The following is a 21,669-nucleotide window of genomic DNA, read 5'->3' as shown; positions in this document are numbered from 1 at the left end:
GATACCATACTGGGCATTATAATATATTGATATCATACTGGGCAGTATAATATATTGATACCATACTGGGCAGTATAATATATTGATACCATACTGGGCAGTATAATATAGTGATACCATACTGGGCAGTATAATATATTGATACCATACTGGGCATTATAATATAGTGATACCATGCTGAGCATTATAATATAGTGATACCATTCTGGGCATTATAATATAGTGATACCATACTGGGCATTATAATATAGTGATACCATACTGGGCATTATAATATAGCGATACCATACTGGGCATTATAATATATTGATACCATACTGGGCAGTATAATATATTGATACCATACTGGGCAGTATAATATATTGATACCATACTGGGCATTATAATATAGTGATACCATAATGGACATTATAATATAGTGATACCATGCTGAGCATTATAATATAGTGATACCATTATGGGCATTATAATATAGTGATACCATACTGGGCGTTATGATATAGCGATACCATACTGGGCATTATAATATAGCGATACCATACTGAGCATTATAATATAGCAATACCATATTGGGCATTATAATATAGTGATACCATACTGGGCATTATAATATAGCGATACCATACTGGGCATTATAATAAAGCGATACCTTAATGGGTATTAACCATCCTTCTTATATGTACTCTTCATTGCAGGAATTACATATTTATATTTAGAATCACTAGGGAAATCATCTTATAATAAATGGATCGTGCATATGCCTAAACTTCAATACTGCATCTTTGGGTTTTACTGTGCTGTTAGTTTCACAAAATATTGAAACTAATGATTCCAGCTCCCTCCTTTTGAAAATAATGACACGATTGTGCCCCTTCATTTATGTTTTGTTGTCAATGTTGTAATCAATCGGCAAATCTTTGATTCAGCTGGTACCTGAAATCGATTGGAAAACCTTAGAATAAATTATTCTCTCATCCAACCTGAACCCACAGTTTAGTGTAACCGCTATACTAAAACCATTACATTCACAACCACATCTAGAACATTTCAAGCATGTTTAACCACTTCAGCATTGTACTTTACATTTACCATTTAACTTCACGAGTCAAGTCGCGGGTTTGATCCAGAGATCTAGGCCTCGAAAGTAGCGCCAAACGTCTTTCTTTTTTAATCAACACAACCCAAACTTTTTCGAAAATATTCTTTTCTTTATATAAATTAAGATATGTCAGGCTGGCTCGTGTGGTAGGTGTTAAACTAAACCAGTCAAACAAAATAACTTACTAATTGAAAGACTAGAAGTCAGATCCTTTGACTTACCTGGATCATCCAAGTCTGTTATTACATGGAAAGCAGCTAGAGTAATCGCAACAGTATACAGGCCCTGAAAAAATAAATGTACGACACTTTAAGCCTATAAAGAGAAAATAATACATCAATTATTAAATGATTTGGATGTACATGAATAGTGACAACATTCATTTAACGTCTTATTTAATTGTTATGATAATTTCCGAATACATAGTTCACTTGCAAACCAGAAAAGAAGTATATTGTGCTGGTCACTCAGAAGTGGAAAAGGGAAGAAAACTTGTAAAAGTATTCATTCGCTGCATTTGTTTTTCTTACAGCAAAGCCACATCGAGTTATCTGCTGTGTCCACCGAGGGGAATCGAACCCCTCGTTTTTATCGTTGTAAATCCAAAGACTTATCACTGTCCCTTCTTTAGTTGTGTCAGACACGAGAGTAGAAAGCGAAGGTTATTTTTGTATTTCTTGTTGGGTTTTTTTTAATTTCGCACAAAGCTAGAGGAAGGCTAGGTGTGCTAGCCGTTCATAATTTAACAGTGTAAGACAAGAGAGAAGGCAGCTAGTCATCATTACCCACCGTCAGCTCTTGGGCTACTCTTTTACCAACGAATAGCGCGATTGATCGTAACTTATAGCGCCCCCACGGCTGAAAGAGAGAGCACGTTTGGTGCGACGGGGATTCGAACCCACGACCCTCAGATTACAAGTCACGCGCCTTAATCATCTGGCCATGCCAGGTTACGTATATCTTCTACACAAGTAAATACAGTATTCGAAACGTTCCGACGTTGCATCAGAGACAAACGGAGTTAGGTTAACCATTACAAAACCAGTAAAAGCGACGATGCGATTTTTCGGCTGTTAAAGAATGACTATAACTTTCTTAATTTAATTTGTTTAACAATGCTTAGATCAAATCACAGGTGTATTCAAGAAATGTATTAGTATTTTTAATGAACAATTCTCCTTTATATCACAGTTGATAAATTCTTACGACGAAGAATACTGGCGAAAGTACCACAATCAGTTATAATGGTTCTTCGGGATGCTGATTGCCACGTGTAATATAAAATGTTAATAAATAATTGATAACGTAACGAATACAAATTACACTCAGTAACTGATTTATACGAGATTCCTTCAAAGTAACTTTCTTGATTGAGAGATATGCCTGGTTTATCTCACGTTTGAATCTCACAATTACTCTGACTTGTACGTGAACTGTAATCGTTGGTTACTATGGTGATAATTTACTTACAGCCGAATGCGCGTTATTGGGAAATTGAATTTATTAAAATTCGAAGAATTTTGTGATAACGTGAATGATTAAATACGGTAAAAGTAAAAACTCTAACTACAACGATGATCATAAAATCCTCACTGCTGACTCCAGTCTTGTTAATAAATCAACCCATAGATCTCAAATAAATTCAATGTGTCTCTTTGTTTTTAATATTAGCGCAAAACTACTAGAGAACTACATGCTTGGCCACTCCTAATTTTGAAATAATAAAATTATATTGAAGGGTTGGTTTCTTCTTTTTTTGCAGTTTTATGCACATATCCCAGATTTTGCTGTTTTTACTTAAGTATACAAGATATGACAGATGAGTACGTAAATTACTGAGCTGCACTCATCTGTCGTATCTGGTATACTAAAGTAAAAACATCTGAAAGTCAAACTGACATATCATAAAGACGGTCGTTCTCGATTTATGGTAATAAGTTTAACTTTACCCATGTCATCACTGTGGCCTATGACTGTACAGGTTGGATGCCCTGCCCTCTTGTTGTTACTAAGCTGAAATGTGGCGATTTGCAAATGGAAATGGCGTGTAAAATTAATACCTTCTTTAAGGGTTACGTTATAGGATTTAAGAACGCGAAATTGCATTAATCAATAATGAAAGTAAGAAAACTACGATTTTTTGTCGTTTCGAAGAAAGAAATATCTTTATTGCTAAAGAAGTTGAATTTAGCCAAAAAACAAACATACAAAACCGGGTACAAGTAACCACTCAGAAGTGATTCAGGAACAAAACGAATGGTCCATTGCTGTCAGAGTAGGAAAGTTTTTGGGAACTATGAAAAATATAATCCACACAGTTTTAGACCTACAAAAATATCCTAGTTATCTTCATAAACTTCATCTAAAGCGAATGGCCATTCAGAATAACAGCTGTGTAAAGCTGTACTAACGGTATTTACGTATGTCTACTCAAGTGTTTCCCAATGGTCTTGACTTTTAGCTTTAAGTCGTGAATGTATCTCTATACGTGGCTGTTGTCTGAAAGTTCTAATAGATGGTTAAGGCACTCGACTCGTAATCCGAGGATCGCGAGTTCAAATACCCGTCACACCAAACATGCTCCCCCTTTCAGCCGTGTGGACGTTGTAATGTTTCGGTCAATCCCACTCTTCGTTGCTAAAAGAATAGCCCAATAGTTGGCGGTGGGGGTGGTGATGACTAGCTGCCTTCCTTCTGGTCATACACTGCTAAATTAGGTACGGCTAGCGTAGAGGGGTGGTGATGACTAGCTGCCTTCCTTCTGGTCATACACTGCTAAATTAGGTACGGCTAGCGTAGATAGCTCTCGTGTAGCTTTGCGTGAAATTCAAAACAAAAAAAAACAAGCTGTGACTTCAACTACACACTTGTCGAACTGGTGATGAAAATGGGTCAGTGAAACCTTGTTCCAAGCTTCTAGTGAGTAGATTTGTGTTATATTCCAAGAAGTATTTGATACAACTGTTTTTGGTATTGAGTTTTCTTATAAATGTGTTTTTACGTTTTAGGACTTCTTATGATTATCCATATCTTGATTTACTCCTTAAAAAACTGGCGTCAAATCATTTAAAGAAGAATCTTCATATTTTTAACATTTTTCACATATAATAATTCATATATCATTACCACCTTGTCAAAGTACATTTCTCATGATTTGTGTTTTCGTGCAAACGCTCACAGGATACGTCCTCCAGTGGTACAGCGATATGCTTTCGGACTTACAACGCTAGAAACCGAGTTTCGATAGACGTGGTGAGCAGAGCTGGGACAGGCCATTGTGTAGCTTGATGCGTTATTCAAAATATCAACAACACAAATCATGTCCTTTCACATTTTCACATTCCGTAAACAAACAAACATTATGTATTTTTCAGTTAGAAACGGTCCATCTGCCACATTAACAATATCTTATATCTCACATGACCTACAATTTTTAGTTTCAAAACCATATTATTTGTGAGCCTGTAAAATTGTGGCTTTGGATAAATACAATTTTGACGTAGCTGTGACGATATATTATTATTTGCTGTCTTCAACAAATGACTAAAAGCATTTGATGAACTACAATATATTGAAGAATAACTTTGTCACATGAAATTTTATAATTCGAGTTTTACAGCCTCATCGTGAATAAAAGTCCCTCAGGCAATTTTCTGATGTCAACGTTTAACAGCAGCGAAATGGCACATGCTATGATTGATTGGCCTTGTATGTGTCCGCAGTTTTCAGTGGCTGAATGAGTTGCACCCTCGTTGTGGTTCGTATATCATGTCTTGAGAAAAACTAAACCCGGCATGTATGGAAATAGTAGAGGAATAACACATTGAAAATACTACACTATGTAACACAAATTTTGTTCCTGGATAATATGTGTTATTTCTTAATTGGTTAGGTTGTAAAAGTACAGAAAATGACCATTGTTCCCTTTAAGCTTTGCTTTTGTGACTTGGATAATGAAATTTAGAAATTAACCTATTTTTTATGTAAAAACGGGCAAATTTGCACATTTTCATTTACATAAAGTCTGAATAAAACAACATATGAATCAAGATTTACATGTATTTATACTAAAGTTATATAAAAATAAACGAAAATGTTTAGAAGTGAGTAGTTTTTCGAGATTTGACACTGTAATGTAACTCACTTTCACGTATCAGCCCCTAAATATAGACTTCCATCATGTTTTCGTTATACGCTTCTTGGTAGTGGCGTTTAAAGTCCAGTATTTCTCGGTGGAAGCGCTCGTCTTGCTCCTCTGAGTATGCTCCCATGTTCTCCTTAAATTTATCAAAATGAGCGTCAAAGATATGGACTTTCAGAGACAACCTGTAGCCCATTTTGCCGTAGTTCTTCACCAGAGCCTCAACCAGTTCCACATAATTTTCGGCCTTGTGAATGCCCAAGAAGCCCCGAACAACTGCGATAAAGCTGCCCCAAGCTTTTTTCCTTCCCACTGAACTTCTTGGGGAATTCTGTGCACTCCAGGATCTTCTTTATTTGTGGTCCAACGAAGTCATCAACTTTTACCTTTGCCTCAGACAGCAAAGGGAAGAAGTCTTGAAGGTACTTGAAGGCTGCAGATTCCTTATCAAGAGCTGCGAAAATTGTTTCATAAGACCTAATTTTATGTGCAATGGTGAGAAAAACACCTTCTGGAGGTCCACTAGTGACTCACACTTGACATTGAGCCTCCCCGTAGAGAACTTTGTCTGTTGTGGGCAGTGTTGTAGTGTGTTGCAGTGTCCCTGCTGTTCCAAAGGCAAATATAACAGATAAACTAGATAAAGCCTCCTTGGAGACCCATCAGGAATGCCACCAGGATGAAGTCTCCGATGACCTCCTAGCCATACTCATCATACTTCAAGGCTTCTAGCAAGGTCTTGACGCTGTTGTATTCCTCTTTGAGGTGCACTGAATGAGCCAAGGGAAGAGACGGATACTTATTCCCGTTATGGAGCAGCACAGCTTTGAGTCTTCTAGAACATTCTAGGAAGTTCTTGAAAATTCTCTATCAGCTACTCAGCACTGAATCTACCTGGAATGTTCTGAAAAATGGGTAAATTTGAAAATTTCATTACCCAGGTCACAAAAGCAAAGTTAGACGATAAAAGTAGGCCTTTTCCATTTACTTTAGGCATAACCAATTGGGAAATAACACTTTCTGCCGAGGAACAAGAAAAAGTAAAAATTTTGTTACATAGTGCTATGAACCTCGAACCGTTATTCATTCTATTATTTCTGCCATTTCCTATACTTGTGTGTACATAAAAACGTATTCACAAAGTGCCTTTTCTTGTATTAAATGAAATACCAATCTTACTGAAGTGTACCTCACTTGAAAGTGCATTTTAATTCATTAAATAATGAGAAAATATAATACACCATGTACTGAGCAAAGAAAAGTTTTATAAAATATCGTGTAATCGCAAAAGAAATTTACGTTTTGGGAAAATAATTTCACGAAACAGTTAATGAAAACTCTGGAAGTGTTAAAAGAAATGTACCATTTCTTACTTGTCCTCACACAACTCCATGAGAAAGATTTTTCTATGTTCTTCCTTTCGGATGTCATTTAAATAAAGTTTTCAGACGGGAGTTTGTGTTTCATTCTCGAAGATTCAAAGAAGTGTATTCATCTTGTCGAAGTAGTTTAGATATCATGTAAATACTCATCAGTTTCTTGACATGAACTGTATTCGGGTCCAGCAGATCGAAGCGTAGTGTCAAAACAGCTGAATTATTAAAATATGGATACAAACCCACGTAGAGTTTTTGAATTTCAAGAGAAAGTTTTGCTTTATTTCATGCAGCCTTTTTTTATCATACTTTGGAATTTAAGTTTTTGATGAAAACCCATTACTTACATTACTAGCTAAGTTCTTTGAGTTCACGAGTCTTTGAAGATAAAACATTAAACAAACCAATAAAATAGAAAGGTTTGCCTTCTCACATTCATCGGCTTTACTTTTCGATGCTTAAAGTTATGGATGAAAGCCAACCGAAGTGAGTAAATAGTTATGAACTTACCAATGACTTCTATTTTCCAGTATTAAAACGCTTAAGACAGCAAAAGATCATTTCAGTACATATCTCATAATGCCTCAAATTAACAATACTTTCCTCAGCCTTCCGCCTGTAGCCTTGAAGTAAAACAATGTTCACACGTATGTATGAATTTATCTATCTGCTGAGCCCACCGAGGAGAATAAAACCCCTGATTTTAGCGTTGTAAATCCATAGACTTACCGCTGTACTAGAGGGGGCAGCACTGTTGAATGCCATAGAAGCATTCTAAGCACACGTTATAGCAATTTAACGAGGATGTTTTCGGTTGTCAACCTTATTTATGTTAGAACTTACAAATACAACTACTGTGTTCATACAGACGGTGCTCAGTCTTCTTTTATGGATTAAAAACATTTTTCAATAGATGTAGATCACCTTGCTCAAGGTATCTTACGAACAAGTAGATAAGGTCCCTCTCTGTGCGTTTTGCAAGTATATTCTAAGTATAAACACGATACAGAGTAGACAGACAGGTTATTAGTGTAACGACGTGTGCAAGATACTGAAAGATTGTGAATTAAACTAGTGTGACAGAATATAACTTGTAGGTCCCTGGGTGTTAAAGTAACTTCTCAACGCTTACTTATTAGCGTGACTACGTAACGGCCTGGGGAATTTGACAAACATCATGTTAATTGAAAGTTCTGTCAAAGCGTAACAAAAATTCATTTGCTGGAATGATAGATAGAAAAGGTATTATCTATCATTAGTTTCTGAGCCTTCGGCACTTGGCTACACTTCATAATTATAGAACTGGTTTGGTTTGTTTTTAATTTCGCGCAAAGCTACACGAGAGCTATCTGTGCTAGCCGTCCCTAATTTAGTAGTGTAAGGCTAGAGGGAAGACAGCTAATCATCACCACACACCGCCAACTCTTGGACTACTCTTTTATCAACGAATAGTGGGATTGACCATCACATTGTAACAGCCCGAGCATGCTTGGTGTGATGAAGATTCGAACCCGCGACCCTGGAATTACGAGTCGATTGCCTTAACCACCTGGCCATGCCGGGCCTGGAGTTAAAGGAACACACTTTATCCAACTTTCAAGTCATTGTTAACAATATTATTTAGGTTGGAAAAGATTATGTTCAACCAATTTTGAAAACTATAGACTACGTTCTTGACAGTGCTTAAGATCTTGTAGTAAGATTCTTCAATCATAAATCCTATCAATGGATACTAAAATGAGCAGGTTCCAGAGGTCACAGAGGTTGTTACGGTGGTTTTGCCGGTCAACAGAATAATATCTTTTCGCATAAAACTCAAAGATCCATGTCAGGTGTAAAAGCAACATTCAAATCAATAACTCAATCCTTAGTGTGGCCCATCCAGATCCTACAACATTTTTTGGGGCTTGTAAATTATTTAATTCAAAGGTTGGACAACAAATTTATGTGTAATAATTATCAATTAGCAAAGACTATATCTGAGGTCATCTTCAGAAGGTCGAAACGCTGTTCTCTGCTTTATTTTGGTAAAACTGTTAATACCTATACCAGCCGTCCTGAGATACATTTTTACTTCAAGGGGGTTTCTCGTGATCACGAATTAGCAGAAACTGTGAAAAAACAAAACTGCGCCGCCCGACATGGCCAGGTGGGTTAAGGCGTTTGACTTGTAATCCCCGTCGCACCAAATATGCTCGCCCTTTCAGTTGTGGAGGCGTTATGACGTTACGGTCAATCCCACTATTCGTTGGTAAAAGAGTAACCCAAAAGTTGGCGGTGGGTGGTGATGACTAGCTGCCTTCCCTCTAGTCTTACACTGCTAAATTAGGGACGGCTAGCGCAGATAGCCCTTGCGTAGCTTTGCGCGAAATTCAAAACAAACAAATAACAAAACTTTGCCAAATTGCACTTGACGCTTGAGTGAGCTTATTTGAAAGCATAGCTTGTCAAATAACACCAGGTACTTAAGCTTAACCTTAGAGCGATCTTACACCAACTACATATATCTGAACAGTCTTAAAAGAGAAGCGTTTGTGGCAAGTTATACAGGTATATTTTGTTGTTTCGTTTTCAAACAACTGCTACTCTTAGGTCGAAGCTCGTTTCTAATTGGATTTTAAATTAGTAAATAAATATATAATACTTTAAACCTCTTGATAGGCATTAGTTTTTATATAAATTATCAGATTTTTTACCATTTCTTAGAATAACATTTGATGCAGATTAAAATAAAACTAAGAACAAATAAGTTAGTGTTACTACATTACACAAACAGGAAACGTTTGTATACATTAAAAACGCTAATCATACGCGTAGTAACACTTATCTTCGGCCCCTGCCGCCTATTCTGTTTATTTTTGAAAGCTCAGAACCATAAAGTATAGAAGAGAAACTTCATTTCATGAGTATATATCAGACCTAAAAGGGTTAAAGTTAATTATTAATCTAACGTTAGTCTTCCCTTTGTCGCAAATATTTTTTTTTATAAAAACGTAGCTTGTGGCAGTAATGTGTGTGTTTTCTTATAGCAAAACGACATAGAGCTATCTGCTGAGTCCACCGAGGGGAATTGAACCCCTGATTTTCGCGTTCTAAATCCGTAGACTTACTGTGGCAGAAGTAATGTTTGTTATATTACAATTAAATTCTTTTACAATACATTATGCAACTAATTTCTTTCCGGTGACGTAACCATTCTTTTAGGACTATGGAAAAAGATCTTGATTGTTCCTTGAGTTAATTTTGTTAATTATCCACTCATTAACGTTTTCAAGTTATCTCTGACAAATAATTACTTCATAGTTTCGATATAAATCTTTCTTAACACGATATTAGCAACAAAATCAATGTTTTCAACATAAAGTTTATGTATGTTTGGGTTGAGATGCCATGGAGTTAATTATTACTGCATTAGCATTTATGGTTCTTCGAGAGGGTTAATGAATATTGTTGGTAGGTCATGAGTGAACATAAAAGCGTTATTTTGGCTTGAAAATAAAGTTACTATATAAATTATTGAGAAAAATTGTACCAAAGGTTTTAAGCATGTATATCTAATTACTTCATAAAATTAGTCAAGAATATTATTTTTGTGTAGGTTACATTTGTGGTTATTAAGAGTGGATTATTTAGAAAACAAAATAAATGTTGAATCAATCGCTCAACATAGATAAAAGTATATAAAAAATTTTCATAGACGGGTAGAAGACTAGATGATTCTTTTTGAGTAGTGCCTGGCATAGCCTAGTGATTTGGGCGCTCAACTCCTAGTCTGAAGGTCGCAGGTTTGAATCCCCATCACACAAAACATGCTCGCTTTTTTAGCTGTGTGTCCGATATAATGTGACAGTCTCACTGCTATTTGTTGATTAGAGAGTATCTCAAGGGTTGGCGGTTGGTGGTGATGACTAGCTGCCTTTCTTCTAGTTTTACACTGCTAAATTAGAAACAGCTAGCGCAGATAGCTCTCGTGTAGCTTTACGCAAAATTCAGAAACAAACAAACATTTGCCTATCAGGTTAGTTAACCTGTTTGTTGGATTTCATAAAAATGTACTAAAGGATTAGTCGTCCCTAATTTTGAAGTAATAAATAGCAAAGAAGGCAGGTTATCAACAACCACTACATCTTCTTAAGGTTGGAAGGCAGGTTATCAACAACCACTACATCTTCTTAAGGTTGGAAGGCAGGTTATAAACAACCACTACATCTTCTTAAGGTTGGAAGGCAGGTTATAAACAACCACTGCATCTTCTTAAGGTTGGAAGGCAGGTTATCAACAACCACTACATCTTCTTAAGGTTGGAAGGCAGGTTATCAACAACCACTACATCTTCTTAAGGTTGGAAGGCAGGTTATAAACAACCACTACATCTTCTTAAGGTTGGAAGGCAGGTTATCAACAACCACTACATCTTCTTAAGGTTGGAAGGCAGGTTATAAACAACCACTACATCTTCTTAAGGTTGGAAGGCAGGTTATAAACAACCACTACATCTTCTTAAGGTTGGAAGGCAGGTTATAAACAACCACTGCATCTTCTTAAGCTTGAAAGGCAGGTTATCAACAACCACTGCATCTTCTTAAGGTTGGAAGGCAGGTTATCAACAACCACTACATCTTCTTAAGGTTGGAAGGCAGGTTATCAACAACCACTGCATCTTCTTAAGCTTGAAAGGCAGGTTATCAACAACCACTGCATCTTCTTAAGGTTGGAAGGCAGGTTATCAACAACCACTGCATCTTCTTAAGCTTGAAAGGCAGGTTATCAACAACCACTGCATCTTCTTAAGCTTGGAAGGCAGGTTATCAACAACCACTGCATCTTCTTAAGGTTGGAAGGCAGGTTATCAACAACCACTACATCTTCTTAGGGTTGGAAGGCAGGTTATCAACAACCACTGCATCTTCTTAAGCTTGAAAGGCAGGTTATCAACAACCACTGCATCTTCTTAAGCTTGAAAGGCAGGTTATCAACAACCACTGCATCTTCTTAAGCTTGGAAGGCAGGTTATCAACAACCACTGCATCTTCTTAAGGTTGGAAGGCAGGTTATCAACAACCACTGCATCTTCTTAAGCTTGAAAGGCAGGTTATCAACAACCACTGCATCTTCTTAAGCTTGGAAGGCAGGTTATAAACAACCACTACATCTTATTAAGGTTGGAAGGCAGGTTATAAACAACCACTACATCTTCTTAAGCTTGAAAGGCAGGTTATCAACAACCACTGCATCTTCTTAAGCTTGAAAGGCAGGTTATCAACAACCACTGCATCTTCTTAAGCTTGGAAGGCAGGTTATCAACAACCACTGCATCTTCTTAAGGTTGGAAGGCAGGTTATCAACAACCACTGCATCTTCTTAAGCTTGAAAGGCAGGTTATCAACAACCACTGCATCTTCTTAAGCTTGGAAGGCAGGTTATCAACAACCACTGCATCTTCTTAAGGTTGGAAGGCAGGTTATAAACAACCACTACATCTTATTAAGGTTGGAAGGCAGGTTATAAACAACCACTACATCTTCTTAAGCTTGAAAGGCAGGTTATCAACAACCACTGCATCTTCTTAAGCTTGAAAGGCAGGTTATCAACAACCACTGCATCTTCTTAAGCTTGAAAGGCAGGTTATCAACAACCACTGCATCTTCTTAAGCTTTGAAGGCAGGTTATCAACAACCACTACATCTTCTTAAGGTTGGAAGGCAGGTTACCAACAACCACTGCATCTTCTTAAGCTTGAAAGGCAGGTTATCAACAACCACTGCATCTTCTTAAGCTTGAAAGGCAGGTTATCAACAACCACTGCATCTTCTTAAGCTTCTCTTGCTGGACAGAATAATGGAATTTGACCTTTACTTTTACAATACATTCAATACCTCAAAGCCTAGTTTTTTTCTTGAATTCATCGTTTAAAAGCATAAATTTCAAGAGCCGTCTTCAGCCCTAAATTAAACTAAAAACTTTAATTTGCACAGAATACGATACATGTATTAAAGCTTCTCTTCAAGTTTGTGTTTTTTTTACGGTATAAAAACTTCTATCTTTATGGAGTTTCAGAAAATGGCTTTTTTTATATAAATGTTTCAGGATCTCTTCATGTAGATAATAGTTCCTTTTGTGTTAACTGTTTTAAAGCTCTTAATGGACAGCAAGCCGTTCGATTAAGTACCAAGCACGAAATTATTACAGTGCAGTTTGTTCTCGTTTGTATATTAAAACAGCGAGGCTTATAGAGTGAAGCAGTAAGTTAAGATTAAATAAGCCTGTTATTGCATCACAGTGCTTTAAATACGTTTTGGCTGATGATTGAATGCTACTTCTGTTTAATTTGCATATGTTAAATAACGTTCAATGAAGCGCTTGCGGAGAATGGTTAAAACTATTATAGATGTAATTTTACTTTGAAATGAATGATGTAAACACAGGAGTTAGGGAGGTTCTAAGAACGAGATTCGTGTTTCCGTCTTTGATTTTCTCATAGTTTTGAATTTCTATATAATTATATAGGGCTTATTTATTCAAATATTTATGCGCTTCACATGTCAACGTGATTGTTCAATTACTACATCGACTACTTTAAAATAATGATGGAGAAAGAAGACATTTTCAAACTTCTTATTTAATTATATAAATAATTCGTTTGAGTACATTTTTATAAACCTAAGAAATAGGCCTTTTAAATGACAAAATTTTAATAGAATGTGTAAGGAGGATTTTCCCCCCTCTTCTATTGTGTAAGAGTGCATTGATGTTGCAACAAAAGCGCCATCATAGGAAATTGATGATAAAACTTAACTATTTATCTAAGGTTTGGGGTGACCTACAGGTCAACGTGCTGAATTTTTGATAGGTATATTCAAGATTCGTTCTGTGATATCTGTCATTATTATAACAGCTATCTTGTTTTTTTGGCTCAAACTCGGACAAAGCTCTTTTGAAGGTGGGTGCTGATGATTGGTCACTTTCTTTCTGACCTTTTTCTTTTATATAAACCCTAGTGGACTTTAGCCCTAAATTTTTGTCCACCAATAAGGTTTAAAGATAACACTGTTGTTGTTGTTTTGAATTAAGCACAAAGTTACACAATGGGCTATCTGTGCTCTGCCCACTACGGGTATCGAAACCCGGATTTTAGCGTTGTAAGTCCGCAGACATACCACTGAGCCAATGGGGGGTGATAGCACTGTTGGGGCGAAATTTTTGTACAAAATCGGTTTTACTTTGTGTGGATTTTGATAATCAGTGTTAATGTTATTCCAGTCTTCTATGAAGAAGAGGTTTCCTTACCCCAATCTGAGGTAGTGATAATACCAATTGGACGTAACAAAGATGGTGACCTTTTACTGACCTCGTTTACCGTTTTTGTTTTAAAAAATGACGTAAGTACCTTAGTAGCTTTTGTGTGTGATGATAATGTAAAACTGAATATTAAACACAGTTTTTAAAAAATGCAATTTCATTTTAAATGACTCACCAGTTTAACTATATTTTATGCAAAGAAAAATATCAAACCAGACTGTTACTAGCTTAAACTCGTAATAAGTTTCCTCAGATTGGTCACTGTAAAGGTGAAGGAATTGGAAAACGGTGTCAAGAAATCAAGAAAAGTGTGTCTTTTGTAACCCTAGAGCTTATATGCACACATAGCACATTTACTTATCTATATCAAGTATCGGTTTAATGTGTTTATCATTCACGTTGAGTTACTTCCGATAGATAATTATCTAATTCATAATATTTAATGATAGGTTAGATCAAATATTCTTTTATGAATGAAAGAAATGATTATTTTAGTGTCACTTCGATGTTCTTCTTTGAAAAATTTCTTTTTTGTATGGACCGGGTGTGTCTAATGGTTAGCACGGCCAACTGATAATCCAATGTTTATCTCTTTTAGTCCCTTTGTAGCGAAAAAAAAAATCTAAAATTTGGACCGTGGGGGTTATCAAAGTGACTGTCAAACCTCATTATTCTGTTAGATGATCCAAGAGTTGGTAGTGGATGCTGTTGACTAGTTGTCTTTTTTTATGTTACTTTCAATTCGCAAAAGTCTAGATACTTCAGTGTAACTTCGCATGAAAATCCGAATCAAACCTAACCGTGGTCTGAAATATGTTTCTGAAAGTTTATAACCTAATTACAAACTAATGAGGAAAAGCTGAAACTTCCTTGCGTCCTACATGCACTAGATTTGTACCTGGAGTTCATAAAAAGAAAAAAAATGACCAAAGAATGCTAACACCTCAGCACGTCATTTTAGTTGAAATAGTCCTTTGGCTGTCAAAACAACCATAGCCAAAGTTCTATGGAAAGCTTTCCAAAAACTCCTTGAAGCAAAGCTTTCGATGTTAAACAGTAACAGTTGATCAACTTTAAAGGAGTTCAAAGAGTTATATAGTTGTAAGATTTTCTTGTCTTCTATTATATAGTACGAATCATCATTAAAAAAAACAGCTAATGTCTTAGCTTACTAGCACTTATATTACATTCGTTTTAACAGAAAAAAGGCAATAAATGAAGATACGCATACATGAGTTTTGTATATATATTGAATTCCGTTTGACAATAGAAAGAAATATCGGACACGTGATGAAACTGTCAAGTGGTAATACATTTTGTAAACACTTTTCATACTAAATATTTTCCCCCGCTGGTACAGCGGTAAGTCTACAGATTTACAACGCTAAAATCAAGGGTTCGATTCCTTTTGGTAAACTTAGCAGATGTAGCTTTGCTAAAAGATAACACACACACCTAAATATTCCGAAGGCCCGGCATGGCCAAGTGGTTAAGGCGCTCCCTCGTAATCCGAGAGTCGCGGGTTCGAATTCCCGTCACGTCAAACATGTTCGCCCCTTTAGCCGTGGGGACGTTATAATGTCACGGTCAAACCCATTATTCGTTGGTAAAAGAGTAGCCAAAGAGTTGGCGGTGGGTGGTGATAACTAGCTACTTTTCCTCTAGTCTTACATTGTTAAATTAGGGATGGCTAGCGCAGATATCCCTCGTGTAGCTTTGCGCGAAATCCAAAAACAAAGAAATGTTCCGAAGTTAAGAGATTTAGGCCAGTCGCCTAATAGATAGAAAAATAGATATACATATATGCTTGAACCTAGAAGTGAGGTATCAAAAACGTTTTGGTGAACTTGGGTCCTTAGCAAGAAACTGACGTGTTCCGAATGGATATCTTTGGAAAGTGTTTGTATACGTAAGGAAACAAATATTGTAGAAAAAGTGGCATTGATAAATCATTAAATTAATAATTTTGACAATAATGAACAAAGTTCTTAGTATATATACAGGTAGTGCTTATTGTTCCAATCTTCATGGAGCTGAGTGTGGCCCAGTAATTAATATAACGGACTATGGATCTAAGGATTCCATGTTTGCGCCTCGTTACTTTCCCCACAAAAAAAAATGCTGTGATTTATAGGTCAAGGGTGAGGGTCAAATCCAACTATTCGGCCATAAAAGAATAGCTCACAAGTCGCCGGTATTGTTGTTGAACGGCTGCTTTTCACTCAGTCTGTCAGTTTAAATTTAGGAATAGCTGGTGCAGCTCTTTAATAGCTTTATACGAAAATTAGAAAACGTTTCCGTTATTGCTTTTCATTAGAACACACTAATAAACAGGAATAACTAGAAAACTGTTTATTATGAGAACAGAGTTGCGAAGAAGTGTGAAAAATAACGTTTCAAAAAAGCTTCATCGTTTCTTGCTGTTAAACTTCGGAACAAGATATAATTTTCCTGACTAAGACACCGCCAATAACCACATATAATTAATAGTGAAGCATTATTACCCCAGTTCCGAAAAGTAATATCGCCTGATTCCTGACATATGTTAATTATCACTTACTTTATGGATAAAACTTGAGGGTCATTAATGAAAATAGTTCAGTCAGGAATTAGTTGTAATTCAGTAAGTGTCTACATATAATTGCCGTCACTCTTCACAGTTGAGAGAGCCAAGTGGTTAAGACGCTCGACTCGCAATCCGAGATTCGCGGGTTCGAATTCCGGTCGCACCAAATATGCTTGCCCTCCCAGCCGTGGGGGCGTTACAATGTTACAATCAATCCCACTATTTATTGGTAAAAGAGTAGCCTAAGAGTTGTCTGTGGTGGTGATGACTAGCTGCCTTTCCTCTAGTCTTACACTGCTAACTTAGGGACGGCTAACGCAGATAGCTCTTGTGTAGCTTTGCGCGAAATTCAAAAGGAAACATAGTTGCGATGAGACTTGACATAAAAGGAACATTTTGGGCCACCTAACTTGCACTCGCACCTAATTTCCTAGCTGCACTTGCATTTTGTTCAAACAAATGATTGATAACAGTCTCTAATATTGAGCATCCGTACCATGAAGGTCTCTTCACACTTCTGAAACCTTTACATGCAGGTTATTGGTTCGTTTGTCATCTCTCCCTTTATATTCTGTCTAATATAAGCTGTTTCGTACCCTTTTTACGAGAACTTCGATTATTTTTTCCAATAACAAACTGGGTGCTAGCGACCACGGTACTCTTTGATCATATGTATGACAGTTGGGTCAGCCTCTAGTGTTTTCTGTCACAGTCGAATGAAAGTTACCAACTGCTGTTTGGCATCGATTACGTTACAAATTCTATCTGGTGCAAACCTAATCACAGCCACGTTACGAGCGCAGTTAAAATGACATTCAGAAGTCATTTCTTGCAAAGTACATTTTTTCTAATGGAAGAACTACCTTTATTTTCGGGAAGACTTTGAAATTATTGTCACAGGTCATGTTATTGTGTGCTGTTAAGCACTCAAGCATGTCAAGTCTCATCGCAACTATGTTTCCTTTTGAATTTCGCGCAAAGCTACACAAGAGCTATCTGCGTTAAGGTGATTAGACGACTGCGCGCATATATATATACATACATGTGTGTGTGTTTCTTATACCAAAGCCACATCGGGTTATTTGCTGTGTCCACCGAGGGTAATGGAACGCCTGATTTTAGCGTTGTAAATCCAAGGACTTACCATTGTCCTAGAGGGACACATATATATGTATATATTATTAGTAGAAATACCTCTGCTGTTTGTTTTGAATTTCGCACAAAGCTACTCGACGGCTATCTGTGCTAGCCGTTCCTAATTTAGCACTGTAAGACTAGAGGGAAGGCAGCTAGTCATCACCACCCACCGCCAACTCTTGGGCTACTCTTCTACCAACGAATAATGGGATTGACCGTCACATTTTAACGCCCCCACGGCTGAAAGGGCGAGCATGTTTGGCGCGACGGGGATGCAAACCCGCGAACCTCAGATTACGAGTACACGCTTGGCCATGCCGGGCCACCTCTGATGTCTTTGTAAATGTTATTCTGACGTTTTTCCTGTACATATGCTATCCAAGTATAGAAATAGTCTGTGACTGTGCTTGAATTTTCAGTATTTTTTGGCGGTCGATTTGAAATATGCAAATTAGGAAAAAACTGCTTTTTTTGCTCAGAACACCCAAGATGACCTAAAATACTAAAAAAACAATTACTACTATGTTTCTCTTTGCAGTTTGGATATTTAAAAATGTATATCGTTCTGGTAAATTAATTGGCTATAACTCTATAACTTAAATAACGTTTTGAATGATGACATCTTTACATTTATACAACCTCTCATATAAATATTGACGATCTAAATGAATAAATATATATGTATACTGAATTATATGAGTTAAACCACCAGAGAGCACATGAAATAAAATATTGGGAAAAACGTGAAGCGTGGTAAGAGTTATAGATAAAAAGAGAGGTTTAGAAGTATTGGTATAAAAGAAAACCACAAAAAGACAGAGAAGGAAACAAAATGGGGTTAAATCAATGAGGCCATAACAGATACTCTTTCCACGAACAAAACGTTTTATGATCATGGTTTTTGACATACAAGAAAAAGAATAAACTTAAAGGAAAATTATTATTTAAGTGAAAAGAGATTACTGTAAACTAACTTTTGGCGTCAACGTTACCATAGTCAAAACAAAAGAGTAAAATTAACAGACTATCTAAATATGGATGTCCCATCAAAATAAACTCAGATGGAAAGTAAGTAGGGAAATCATACACGTTGATTATCTCAACATCTGGTGATGATCAGTCTGTGACAGGTTAAAATTCTCCGAAACTGTTTACTGAAGAGAACTACTAGTACTACACAAAGTAATCAGGGATAGAACATGAATTGTAAAGGTTTTTTTACTAATTTCCAAATATGTTGTATCTGTTTTGTTTCAATTATTATCATCTGTTACTTATAGTAAATAAAAGAAACTTTAACGAGGCTTTACAGGAATTATTGGTTCATTTATTAAACACGTTAACGAGTAAAAAATTAAAACGTTTTATAATATCTGAGAAAAAGTAAATGAAGCTCCATTACTGACTAGATAAGGGATATCAAACAAGCATTGGCCCTTATCAGGTTTCTTCTTCTCGTAATTCGCGATAGAATTGTTTCATTAGGAACAAGTCTTATTCAGAAAATGAAATCATTGACGAAGAATCACAAATGGAAACCAATCAAAAAGTTGCATTACAAAGATTGTGTTTGTTTCTTTATCTTTTAAAGCACATATTTCACTGGATAACACTTCATAATTTCCAAATTCAATGAAGTTTACTATGTATATAATGCATAAGTGATAATAAACTTTCATTTGTATGATTTATTCGTCTTTATCACATTTCAAAGTTATAGCCACATATTTTCACGTGATATCAATATTTCGGATCAACTGTCGTATAAACATGTTTTTAATTAACAACTTTATTCTTATTTGTAAACAAAATATACATATTACAACTTTATGCCAAATAAAGTGTGTAAACAGATTAAAACCAATGTGGTTAAAGTTTTATCAGATTTTAATTCAAATTCTGTTCAATCTTATTGTTTAATACGTAAATTATTTTGCATTTCCAAAGTACATAAAACGAAAAGAAATATAAGTTAATTGTAGATGTTAAAACGCTATACTAAAGATATGTCAGTTCTATTAAGTATTAAGCTGAAATACATTAAACAGCATTGAAACAAATACTGTAATATTATAATATGAGACCGATATTAATCTGTTTATTATCATTGGTAATTCCACAAAGTAAACAGAAAATTCAAAAATTTTATGCTGAGACTATAAACTTAATTTTATGATCTCTACACTTGTGTTCCTTTCGATGGCACAGAGGTAGGTCTTCGGATTTACAGCGCTAAAATCAGGGATTCGATTCCCCTCGGTGGACATAGCAAATAGTCCCATGTGACATTGCTCTTGAAGACACACATATCAACAGTTATAAATTTCTTAAAGTTCTTGTCAATTAATGTTTTGCCTTAGTCAAAACAGATGGTTTTATAATAACGCCAGTCGTAAAAGACTGAGCACTGCTTAGTGGTTAATTTAGCGGACTTTGGATCCTTGGTTCGTGCCCCGTTACCGCAGAAATAAATAAAAAATGCGATCCGCACTTTGAGGCGTGAGTGCGTCATAAATGTGGTGGTAAAATCCTACTATTCGATTAGTATAAGCCATGAGTTGATTGTGGGTGCTGTTTTCTCAAATACCTTTCGTTTAGTTCATCAGGTACCCGTTAGGAGCGACTAGCACAAATAACCTTCAAGCACTTCTGCACAAAATGTATTAACAATCATCATCACTCATAAGAATTAACATTGTTTTACTAAAATAGTTCTTTCAGGCTTCGTATCTTGTCCTTGGTGGCATCTTTGTGCAAGTCTTACAAGAAACACGTTAAAAGTGTTTAACAACTCTTACTAAAAACAACAAACTAATATAGCTTTGCACATCAGTTGTGTATATAAATGATATTCTTAAACATAATTATCAGACATTGAAGATCAAAGTGTTTAATAAGACAGAACTTTCAGCCTTAAAAGTGCGTTGTAAAAGTGATGGGCAAACCCTACTGTTCAGTTTGACAAGATTAGTCCAATAATTAGAGACGCCCAGCGCACATAACCTTCGAGTACTTTTAAACGAAATCCAACAATTACTTCCTGTTTTCTGCTTTACATGTTAAATGTTAGTGGTTAGTTAAAAGCCAGGCCCGGCATGGCCAGATGGTTAGGGCACTCAACTCGCAATCTTAAGTTCGCGGATTCCAGTCCTTGTCACACCAAACATGCTCGCCCTTTCGGCCGTGTAGGCGTTATAAGTGTGATCAATCCCACTATTCGTTGGTAAAAGAGTAGTCCAAGAGTTGGCGGTAGTTGGTGATGACTAGTTACCTTCCCTCTAGTCTATCACTGCTAAATCAGGGATAGGTAGCACAGACAGCCTTTTGCGCGGAATTCAGACAAAAAAACAAACTTATGATTAAAATACATTCACACACTTTGAAATGACTTCATAATGTTGAGTGCGTATTTATGGCACCAGCACCTGCCGCCAACTTTTTGGTGTATTACAACTCTAAATTATTACTGATAGATTTGTTTTTTTTTTGGTTTTTTTTGGAATTTTGCACAAAGTTACTCGAGGGCTATCTGTGCTAGCCGTCCCTAATTTAGTAGTGTAAGACTAGAGGGAAGGCAGCTGGTCATCACCACCCACCGCCAACTCTTGGGCTACTCTTTTACCAACGAATAGTGGGATTGACCGTAACATTATACACCCCCACGGCTGGGAGGGCGAGCATGTTTAGCGCGACGCGGGCGCGAACCCGCGACCCTCGGATTACGAGTCGCACGCCTTACGCGCTTGGCCATGCCAGGCCATTACTGATAGAAAGTTAATTTTAAAGCACAAATGGTAGCAAGCTTCAAGACACACACTTGTGCAATAAATGACTGACTGTCTCAGAGGACAGTTTTCAAGATACGTACGTAAACTGTCAAATATTTCACACACACACATCTTACTCCTCTTTGGTGTGTGAAAATGTTATTTTGTCAGTAATATTATACATCAGATTCTGTAGAAGATCGATTACTTTTTATAATTTTTTGTTATATATTACAGATAATTATTATTATTTATGCCTCTCGATTCCTTAAAGGAACATAGGG

General features: G+C 36.4%; 1 protein-coding gene across 3 annotated transcripts in view; it reads right to left on the bottom strand.

The window, feature by feature from the left end:
- Window positions 1-21,669, bottom strand: part of LOC143230808 (uncharacterized) — a 116,219-nt gene that overhangs the window by 18,225 nt on the left and 76,325 nt on the right. For all 3 annotated transcript variants that reach the window (XM_076464972.1, XM_076464973.1, XM_076464971.1), the window contains exon 2: window positions 1,321-1,384. In XM_076464972.1, coding sequence (XP_076321087.1) covers window positions 1,321-1,384 — 64 coding nt within the window. The remainder of the gene's footprint in view (window positions 1-1,320; window positions 1,385-21,669) is intronic.

The sequence above is a fragment of the Tachypleus tridentatus genome, chromosome 10 (assembly GCF_004210375.1).
Source record: "Tachypleus tridentatus isolate NWPU-2018 chromosome 10, ASM421037v1, whole genome shotgun sequence".
Classification (NCBI taxonomy): domain Eukaryota; kingdom Metazoa; phylum Arthropoda; class Merostomata; order Xiphosura; family Limulidae; genus Tachypleus; species Tachypleus tridentatus.
Note: the sequence above shows the minus strand (reverse complement) of the source record. Positions and strands in the feature narration are given on the sequence as shown.